Source organism: Agrilus planipennis, unplaced genomic scaffold (assembly GCF_000699045.2).
Source record: "Agrilus planipennis isolate EAB-ADULT unplaced genomic scaffold, Apla_2.0 scaffold100, whole genome shotgun sequence".
In the NCBI taxonomy this organism is placed as follows: Eukaryota; Metazoa; Arthropoda; class Insecta; order Coleoptera; family Buprestidae; genus Agrilus; species Agrilus planipennis.
Genome location: NW_020442469.1, coordinates 778896 through 790329, shown reverse-complemented (window position 1 = coordinate 790329; position 11434 = coordinate 778896). Strand labels below are relative to the sequence as shown.

Sequence of the window (11434 nt, the reverse complement as noted above, 5' to 3'; positions counted from 1 at the left end):
GTCGGAGCTGCCTGCGACGCGCTGATGAGATCCAAAAAGATCGAAATCGCGATCCGCGTCTGGCAGTTTCGACAGAATACAGACCACTTCGAATTATTTTATACCTTATATGCATTTCAAATAATGGGAATTTTCAGTATAATAAAATAAGATGCCGCATTCTTCGTATTCCAAATCTGTGATAAAAGTTAAGCGTTGTACAATAATTCAAAAAGCGTTGTATTAAGAGGTGTTCGTTATGATGAAGAATCGTAACCGAATAAACGAGTCACGACCGAAAACCATAAATAAAAGAGTGAACTTATGTTTCATTCATTTACGCCAGACCATAAACTTTTCCATCGTTCAGTTATATTTCGACGTTGGGTCGATCGGTTGGTGGCGTCGCCACAGTTAGCAAACCGTAGAGGGTGAACTGTATCTACTGAAGGGTGCGCATTAATTCCCGACGTTAATTCACTTATTCACATAATTTATTGGTTCAGCACATTGTATTGAGTAGTTTAGAAAAGTTTAGTTGAAAGTTGAACATCCTAAAGTGTTCATCTCTAATATTAGATAGTGTTATAAACGCTAGGTATTTCGGGATACGTAACCAAAATCCCTTTTATCTTTTCGTTTTGAATGACCAGCAGGCTCAACAAGATATGTTTCTGGTCTTATTCAGTTGAGCATCTTGGTTTTGATACTGCCTTAGCTTTTAACACAATTCCTGATTCTTGCGGCAGATATTAGTTTCGCTTTTTAAATTTTTTCACCCAAATCTATTTGACAATTGCAATCCTTCAATCCTTTATTTCCTTTCAATCCTTTTTCAAACAAATTAATTGGCTGGTATCAAGATTATCTATATATTCCTATTAGGCCTGAGGAAAGTGCGAAAGAAATTGCACAATCGAAAATAAAAATCCAAAACGTTGTCATTAAAGACAAAGTCGGTTTAAACCTGGAAAAATAGAGACGTTTCGGATGATCTACAAGGTTTTCTTTCTTAGAAGCTATTTTTTGAGACATTGACATGTCAATGGAGAAGTATGAAATGCAAACATACCTTTACTAATAAAAAAAAACCTTATTAGGGTGACATACCCTACTAAAGTTAAATGATAATTACTAAAATAACAACTTCAATTACTTTTGTCTAAAAAAAGATTGTGTTTGTTCCATATATTTTTCAAGAAATGAATTCTCAAGATAACCGATATTTTAAGTTCCGTGAACACATTTTCAGTTGTTCTTTTTCTTTTATATGGTATTCATATATAATATTATAAATTATTACTTACGTAGCAAACTTTTGTTATGAAATAGTCATTAGTTTGTAAAATTTCGTAGCATGTTTGTCCACCGACAAAAGCAAATATCCTAGCGTACCTTCATTATTAATAACGTATAATCATGGATTATTTAAGGCAGATATTATACAATGCAACATGGCGACGCCCTCTAGTCACGCACCGTAATGGCTTTAAATAATGTACGAAGTACGTTACTCATGTAAACATATTATGAACTAGTCATGTTACTCATTGTGAAATCCAATTTCATGAACAACTTCTTCCAGTCTGTACAATTTTAATCTTTAATGCAATGGAACACGCTTCGAAAAAACAGAGCTACAATTAGGGCGCTATTCTTTCGAAAAAGAAAAGATTTTGAGTTAAATTTTAGAAAAGCAAAGAACGCGTTACGAAATTACACACTAAACTGAAAAAAGGCTTTGCTTTCACGATGATCATGTAGTCATTGTATTGATATTTTTTCTTTTAAGCAAGTCATTAGTCCACAGACCTCTACTTATTTAAATCTTAAGAAAATTTTCGCATTTTCCGAAAACTAGAATCTAATTTAGGTCTTTCTCTGTCCCTATTAACCCCTGCTTCTGTTTATAGTAAGATTTTAACTAGACGTTCGTGTCTCAGAAGGTATCTACCATGTACCATCCGAACTCTCCTTTTCCTCATTGACATTCAGAGCGCTATTATAGTATATCATTCTTTTAGTTGGTAATAAATCTCACAAAATTTTTCAAATAAAATCATAGTTGATTGTAGTGGTCTGTTGGGTTGTTTTCCCAACGTTTCATCCACAACTGTGGTGGACATTTTCAAAGGGGGTATCGAACTCGAAAAGTTTCGCAAAAGAGAAGACATCGACATCGCCCTCGAAAATGTCCACCACAGTTGTGTATGAAACGTCGGAAAAACAACCCAACAGACCACAGCCCATCAGTTCGGACAACAACTCACCTATAAAATCATAGTGTTTCTATGACTATGTTCGGATGGCGCGTGCATGATTTGAAAAGAAAAATGCCGATGAAATTCCCCGTACAAGAACTATTGTCTAAAAAAAAACATTGCGAATCCGAATTGTGAGCTAGTATGCGCCCCTAAACATAAAGCAAGGGAGTCAAGCATACGTGCAGAAGGGTCGTTTCCACGCGAACAATGTCATCATCGTCTACAGTCCCTGAACGATGACGTGACATTTGATATTGCATTCCCTCGGTATGAATGACAGCGTGGGCAATGTAGTGTGATGCCAAATCAGCGTGAGTCCAAAGTTCAGATTCGGTCCGGGGCTCTATGAGCTGTACTAGGTACACACACATACATGCAAACACATACACACACATAACATACATCTATGGACAAATACCTACGTTACGTACATTGAGTTTTAGTACTTCCAATAAATTCTCGTAAAAGGATCCGAAGGATTTTACGATCCACGACCAGAGGTGGACTTTTTCAAAAGAAGTTTAATGAAGCCCGGCATTTTCAACAGAAAATCGAGATTGTGGATTGATGACCGAGAGAGACACTGCCACTGAACTGCTTATTATTACGGTCAGACACGACGCGAAAAATTGTCGTGCACTTTACGACAAGTTTTCTGGAAAACGACGACACCGATTCTTTATCGCTGCACAAGATCGTAATCAGAACACCACACTACGAAAAACGATAAAATATGTCATGTATCAACTCATCCAGATAAATATAAGAGTTTTCTAAACGCTAGCGCTACCGCTACTATAAGTCTAGAGCAGCGGTTCCCAAATGGCGTTCCGCGGAACCGTGAAAGGGTCACAGGAGTTCCGCGAGGTACGACGTTTTTTGTCCTAATAAAAATTTACAAAATTCTGGGAAAAGGAACCATTCTGTATTTAACCGTAAAAATAGCATCTTTTCCATGAACAAACTAGTAATAAAAAGTCCAACCCTACCAGTCCATTTTATGATAGGGACGAATACCGCTATTTTTGTGAATGATACCTAGATGCCAGATGAGAGGATAGGATATTCGGACTTTCGGTCTTCCGTTAATACAATAAATAAATACAATTGTTCATTGGTTCATTCCTATTTTCTCAGTTATTTTTTACGTTTATTCATTATTATTACAAGTTCTTCCCCCCTATCAGTCACTGTCACTCGAAACTCCATTTCTTCGAGTGATCAAAATTCACTTTTGTGAACAATTTGTTTAATCACTTTCTTTCTGTTGTTTGATAAATTAAATTTAAAGGTTTGTAAATAGATATGCAACACATCGTACACTTTAGCATAAGAAATTGCTGATACTAACTGGGTAATACTACTTTGCCCTGCGGTGACAGCACTCATAATTTCTTTGAATGTCATTAGTGACAGATGCACTGCAGTCAAGCCTTTTTAAAAAAGCATGTCAGCATAAGCCACCCCTTCTACGCAGGGAAGATCGAGCAAAAATTGGACAACCAATTTTTACGTCCGTAAGTCATGTCGAACAATATTGCATAACGAGGAATGGATAATGAAAATGGCTTATTTGGCCGATATATTCGGTATGCTCAACGTTCTTAAAGGGAAAAAGCACAACTAAGTTTACACTGAAAGAGAAAATATCTTCTCTAACGATAAAAAAACAAATTTGGGTTTTGGATTGAATGAACAAAAAAGTTACGAATGAGAATTTGATCGATATTAAGAATTCGTTCTTTCTAAAATAAAAATTCGAATGTAATGATTCAAATCTGAATGACCTTTGAATTGAACTTACGATTAAAGATTAATTCTCTGCGGTCAATGAGATAGTTCCCACGGTCCCTGTTTCGATTTGTATCGACTTACAGATTACAGACGAGCTTTTTAGTTTACGTTTACAATAAAAGCAAATTCAGAATTTGAGTGGATACCGTTCCGGATATTCCAATTCAATTGACGGATATTACACCTAATTTTAATGCTACTATTATTAAAATTGTGCATTTTAAATACATACGTACAATAAAGTTTTTGTGTTCAGCATGTACACAATTAGGTGTCAGGGGTCTTATTGTTAGACATAAAACTCTTATCAGTTTACTTTATAATCAAGATGGGGTTCCGCCAAAAAAGGTAATCAGAAAAGGTTCCGTAGAAAAGAAAAATTGGGAACCGCTGATATACAGGATTCAAAATAAATCAAAAAGGTTTCTTACTTGACCCTTATGAATGTTTAGACATTCAAAAGAACGAAGGTTATTTTTGCCGAGATTAATATTTGTTTTCTTAATTACATTTTTCAATTATATTCCTTTCACACCCTTGACAAAGATTTTTAATGTGAAGTCTACGTTGTTATTATTTATTTTAGGCCTTTTGTAAGGATTATTTCGTGGCGGATAACGCCACCATGTTTAAGTTACAAACGTTTCAATTTTCTATATCTCGTAGGCATAAAATTCATTAGAAATAGATATCACCAATTACCCATACTTATACTTAGATTTATTCTCTTCAGGTATATCAGAAAAACGCTAATACAATTTTGTTATATTATATTGGTACCCTACTTTCATCCACCAACTGTTAGCTCCTGCTTCACAATTTTTCTGAAGACTTCTTTTTCATAACTTAAGTCAGTTCCTACCTTCTGGTACCACTTACTACATTTCATCAGTTTAATCGCCGATCATCTTTCTTTGTTAAGTTTATAAATATATTGTTGTGTTGTTGTCTTGTTATTTAGTATTTACTTCGTTATTAAGTCCTCTAAAAACTCTAACAAACGATGAAATGGTTAACATGTCAAAATTGTTTTTGGCTTTTTATTTTTTCTGATTGCTTATTTTTTCAAAATTCTCTAAATGTTATTTTTCGATACTTGATCGTTTTGTTATCCACTGTAGTTAGTATCTTCAAGGAATATAATTTGACCGTAACAGTAGTTAATTTTTCTTTGAATCGGTGTTTCTCAATATTAAAAATTGAATGTAACTCAATTTCAAAGAGACTAAACTGCATTAAGTAGTTTTCCGCTTCAGAAGATTTGTTGAGGAACTTAAATCGCGCGACACAACCAGTTTTAAATTACAACATTAAAGTGTACGAACGCCGCTGTACGTAAAGCTTCGTGCTTCTGATAAACAACATCTTTGCAGTCGTATTAAATTTTGATATACACACACCTGGAGGCAAATGCATTTTCTCCGTAGTAATTAATAAGCTCCGTGATAGTTCTCATCGTCAAAAGACCTTCTGTGAATTGTATAAGATTTGTGTACCCAATTTCCTCGCTTCTAGTAACTGTTTACGCAGTTTGCAATATTCCTAAATGCGCCTCGTAATATATGTTCTACGTATTAACGTTCTCTAATACGCGATGATATTTCGGTGAAATCTTATTAAGTATATTACGCTAATAACGACTTGCCAGGGAGAGATTAGTATCTCTCTGGTGGTATACACATCTAGCTCACAGTTTTACTTTATACCTCTCCCCCTTCTCACTCATCCCTCTCTATAGGTATCCTGTTTATGCGTTTATAAATGTCTACATAAATGGCTCTTTGAACTTAGTCAAAATTAACCAGTAGAGAACTAGTTGCCGGTTGTTTGGGTACAGGAAACGTTAACGATTCGACTCGACTGGGGCGGGCGATACCATGCAAACCAAAGCCACACATACACAAGCGTACCTGCGCTAACACATGCATCTACATTTCTATTATAATTTAATGATGTTATGCAAAGAGAGAGAGAGAGAGACAGAGAAAGACAAATTATCGATCCCGTTTCTATAAGTTTATAAATTATTAAGTTGAATCCTCAGTTCGACTAATTGCCGTGTTTACCGCGAGAAGGGTACGACCATTGGATACAATCCGGTGGAAAGCACAATAATAATAATAATTTAGGAGGAAGAGGAATAATTGATATTAAAAATCTACCATTACAAACAGATTACTAATCTATCTATGATCATATTTTAGAGCAACAAGTGCTGATTGTACCTTAAATAACTCAATCTGCGCAAATCGAAAATTGAAATGTGGAAATCAAAAGCGCCTCATGGAAAATACCCGAACCAACAATAGCAGGAACATATAGATTAAGAAGCTTCTAAAATGTGGTTAAATAAAGGAAATATATTCTCAAATTCATTAGGGATTCATGATAGCGATTCAAAACAAAACTAGCAAAAACAAAATACTATGAAAAATATGGTATTAAAATCCTGCAATTTCATAGAACACATTTCGTGAAACAACTGACCATGTCACTGGGGGTTGCTCATTTTTAGACAGCCGACATACATCGACAGGCATATAATAATGTTGCTAAACAGATGCATTCGCTACTATTAATCAAAAAGTTAATAGATACACAGCCGTAATATAGATACAAACCACAAAATGTATTAGAAAACCGCATAGCAAAGCTTTATTATTATAACTTTAACTTTACACTTAAAAAAAAACTAGTAAAATTTATTTTTTCAAGTTCTTTTTTCTCGTAACATCTATGAATACCTATGTAGAATGCCGTAAAAAAAATATGGGCGAATTACTAAAAGAAAACGAATTTTTTCACTCATTTTTCTATTACTTCTAGTAGGTACTAAAAATGAATAAAAAATTCGTCTAATTCCCTACAACATTGTTTTTGAGTTAGGTTGAAAAAACAAAAAAGGGACAATTTTGATTATATCAAGAATTCACCCCCTTAATTTGGAAGCACTTTGTGATTTTTCATTTTTAGGTGTCAAACTAACATATTGAAACAAAAAACTCCTTTAAAGCAACCGTTTCTTTCTGCTACTTAATTTTGAGCATATTCAAAGCCTAATAAAAGGACAATAGCAACAATGTCTATAGATTTGTTAGCTCTGCTCATTTCAACAAGTTTACACCCAACTAGCGCTGCCTTGCGATCTCAAATAAAAATATTCTTCAAATAGGCAAGAGAGATTCTAATCAGTCGCCGAAAATGTTGTTCTATTTCGAATCTAACATAAAGTAAATTGCAGATCGAGACATTGCTGCAAGTGACACGTCACAAAACCCCTTCAGATAATAATGCCCCGTTGTGTCTGGATATAGTGAGAGAGTGAATTATGAGTCCATTAGTAAATTACGTGTATTTCTGTAAAGCGGGTCATCTCGCCCGGGATTACCGGCTGAGACAGTTAATTACCTGAGGTGATAGATAGTTTAACGTGTTTAGAAATTAGTTGTCAGGAAGTTGTCAGCGTTCCGAATAACTCTCATACATACAGCGCATCACGTGAACCGAATATTACTTGCCGAATATTGACATTTTCAAGGTACCTACCACCCAGTCCAAATTTGATTTTGCTGTTTTACATTTACATAATTTATTTAATAACATCAAACAACTGGCATTGTTTGAAATCGGCTGTATTAGCATTATTTAAAATATTTAATTTAATCAGAACTGTGTTTAATTTAGGACTCACGACCAGAATTCTACTGATTAAAAAAATTAGATACATAGTTTCGAATTTTTGGGATTACAGTTGAAAATACAGGAGTTCAAGGCTAATAGCCTATAGCGGTCAACCTGTTGTTTCTGTTGACATATAAATTCAAATTTACAATGTTATTAGCCTTAACTGTTTATTTCACAGAAACTTAAGATGGTCCCGTCCTCTGATCCCTTGGAAGGAAAATAAAATTATGTTAACAGCGACAAGCATAGGTATAATGTGAAACATTCATTCATTTAATACCAATACAACATTCAGTCATACAGCATTCACATAACATAACATTCAACATAATCATACAATAAAATAGGGCTAACAAGATTGAATCATATTCCGATGTTACGCATTTATCAAGATGTTGTTGATGGAATTGGTCATGAAAAATTGACGGAGGAATTCAGTTTACGAAATACGAATTAAACGAGCAACAAAACTTTCGCAAAAAATTATATTTAAATTTGTAGACGCATTTTTTAGACACTAAATTGTCCACTTTTATACAATGAATTGTTTCCCTCTTTTCCTACCATCAAAATTCAACACATGGCCTCAGATTAAAAGCTAAAATAGAGAGAGAGAGATAACTAGGTAAGTTAAAATGTATCTCCAAGAATTATGGTTTGGAATATCCCATTTTCAAAGATATAATACAATTATCTGCTGAAATAGTTTACATACAAGTAAATAAAGAAACTGAGCGTTATTATATGATCTATACCTCCTCATATGCGACCAGTGCGCTTTTTTAATGCCATTAGTGATAAATATATTCGTATTAAGTAATAGTTTGGAAATTTTTATTTTCTCTGAAAAATAAACAAATCGCAAATCGTAAATAAAAACTTAAACTGTACCAATATAATTTCGTTAAAACCTACAATTCCGTGCATTTTAAAAAATAAGTGGTCGTTTGTTCAATTCGTTAGAAAGGAAAAGTTATTGGCACAAAGTAAACTTTGCTTTCTTACAAACAGATAAATATTTGTTACCTGCAACGAATGATATTTATTACGGAGCCCGGGCGTTCTCGTTTTTCGAAAAAGAATAAAACAAACAAACTTATTCCTCCCATTTGAAAGAAACTCCGTTATTTTACTTTATTGTGGGTTCCGACTATGTTGTAAATTTCATTCTGAACAAAAGGTTAAATCGTTCTCAATCCTTTTCTACAATATTTTAAAATAACTTGGCGCCTTCTCAAACTGCAAACCTGTTGCATATTAACCATCCTTTGGATCAACTTTTACAAGACAAAACAATTCCTGTTTGTGTACTGACATCCTTATTGAGACGTTCTTAAGTGACTAAGTGAACGAATCCCGACAAAGCGTAACGTTTAAAGTACATTTTTTTTCAATTATTTTCTTTATTGTTCCAAGTGAAAAATTGTACTTTGCATCAAGAATACAAACTTTTTAAGAACTTCTTTTATGAAATCGATGCGTTTTATTACAGTAAGTACCTAATTAAATATTAATCGTGTTTCGTAACAAAACTTAGAGCTTTGCCATCTGCATCACGATCTGTAATTGAACTTTACATAAAAAATGAAGAAAAATTTCGATCAGCTGCATGGGACAATTTGTATTTTCAGAATTTCTATACCAAGTCTTATGCAGGTAGGTAAAGGTAAATTATTTTAAGAAGAGAATCGTTCCAATAAATTTTAAGTTCCTTCAAATAAACAAGTGTAAACTACGGCGTGGAAAATTAACGTTTCATATAAAACACTTTATTTAGCAATAAATACCAGAAGGTGGTAATGTAATATCGATAACTTAATATCAATCAGTATATTCTGATATTAAAAATTTGGTGAAAGAGCCTGACATCGAAATTGTATTTTTTACTTCAGATATTGTAATGTAATTCCCTATCTCTTAATTAATTGATTAGCCGAACAATAGAACCACANGGGTCGTATACGCGGCTCCACTCAAAACAAATACGATTTTTTTTTGATACGGTTGCAGAAAAAAGATTTTTTATTGAAGCGAACCGAAATCAAGAAATCCGTACCCTAGGGAATTCGATTTTTCAAGAAAAAGGGGAACTTAGTTAGGCTTTTAAGAAGTGAAGAGACAGGCTCCTAACAAAAACATTGAGATGCATATCAGTGTACGTAAGAATGTACAAGCAGCAGAACTTACATGCTTGTTGAGTCGACATATGTATATCTATATAATAATTTATCCTTAACTTAATTTTATAAGTCAACAAAGATTATATGACCAAATACGAGTGATACATCCAAACAACAGGATACCATTGTCTGAAAGAGAAACCATCAAACAAGAATTTAGAAGCTTTATTCAACATAAGTACGATAATAATATCGTAGAAAGTTCTATTCCGGCAGAGGATAACCCAGCACTTACACAACAACCCATAAGCAACACACAAAATTTGAAAGACAGAGTACACCTGAAGAAAATAATGAAGCTTATATACATAAGTTTACAGAAATCAGTAATCCTTGATACATGCGGAATAGTGCGCAGATTTCTTAACAATACTGACATATCCCCCTTTTCAGAAAACACAACAGGTTAAATAAGAAGCGGAATTTTTAATAATCACCGATCATATTTCAGGACAAGTACTGTTAGCTCTATAAAATTTAAGAACAGAAAATTGGTTTCGATATCGTATCTCAAAAGATATGAGTGAGATTCTTTAGCATTAGCCCGTCTTCACTTGATCAAAGTTAACCAGTGAAAATTGAGAAGACCGGTAAAATAATTAATTAATTAATAACATAATAATATGAAAAATAAATGTTTCCATAACAAACAATTAACGACTTCTTCATGTCGACCATGAAACGTCACAGATAAAGGCTTTACACCATCTTCCCTAAACTATCTCCTACCTCGACTCCATCAAATTTCATTCCGAAAATAATTTTTTTTTTCTTGCCTCTTGTTCGTAAATTACGTTTCGCTTCACGGTATAACATTTTCCCGCAAGGCGGCGCTTTTGTACCTAATTTCGGCCTCAAGAATAGGCTGAGTATATATTTAATTTTAAAAATTAATTTTGTTCATTATTATCAAAAGGTATACTTTCACTATGTTTTTGATGCGGCACTTAAAAACTCGAAGAAAGTTGAAAGAACAATTCTGACCTTAGTGTTGAGAATTGAATGAACTGCTTCCTCGACTTTTGCAAAGTTTCCCTTGCCAAGTCTTTTCCCAGTAAGCTGATAATTCCCAATGGACACAAGCTTATGATTTGCACCTTGTAGCGTCATTGTGCCTATAACTCGTGTATACCAGTTGTGCGTTTTTTAAAGTCCCACTAGCCACAAAAAAGTCGCTTCAACTTAAAGCACAATTTTTCACTGAAAAATGGAAGCAAAAATACACAACACACAAAATAACCTCATCTTAATATACTATGTGAACCTCCCCGAAAATGACAGAACGCGAAACTTTTGAAAATTAATGTCATCAAAAATTTACACGGCTTCGTTGATCCTAAAATATTATTTATTCAGTTATACGTGTGTCACATTTTGGAACACTGTTTTACCATTAAATTAACAAATATTTAACAAGATAACACTGCTACACAAAAATGCTGTTACAAAGCTTAGTAATTTTACATTTGCATAGATATGTGGGTAGATTACCTAATAATTACTGTGAATTAATTAATAAAAAATAATAATTCA

The 11434-nt window shown here is 33.7% G+C and overlaps 1 protein-coding gene across 12 annotated transcripts in view; it reads right to left on the bottom strand.

Annotated features, from left to right (window-relative positions):
* Positions 1 to 11434, bottom strand: part of LOC108736193 (probable serine/threonine-protein kinase MARK-A) — a 395028-nt gene that overhangs the window by 210074 nt on the left and 173520 nt on the right. For 7 of the 12 annotated variants that reach the window (XM_018468529.1, XM_018468532.1, XM_018468535.1 and 4 more), the window contains exon 1: positions 10886 to 11185. The exons of the other annotated variants lie outside the window; for them this stretch is intronic. In XM_018468529.1, the coding sequence (XP_018324031.1) occupies positions 10886 to 11011 (126 nt within the window). In that variant the 5' untranslated portion in view covers positions 11012 to 11185. Of the gene's footprint in view, positions 1 to 10885; positions 11186 to 11434 lie in introns of those variants that run through there. 12 annotated transcript variants of the gene reach the window in all.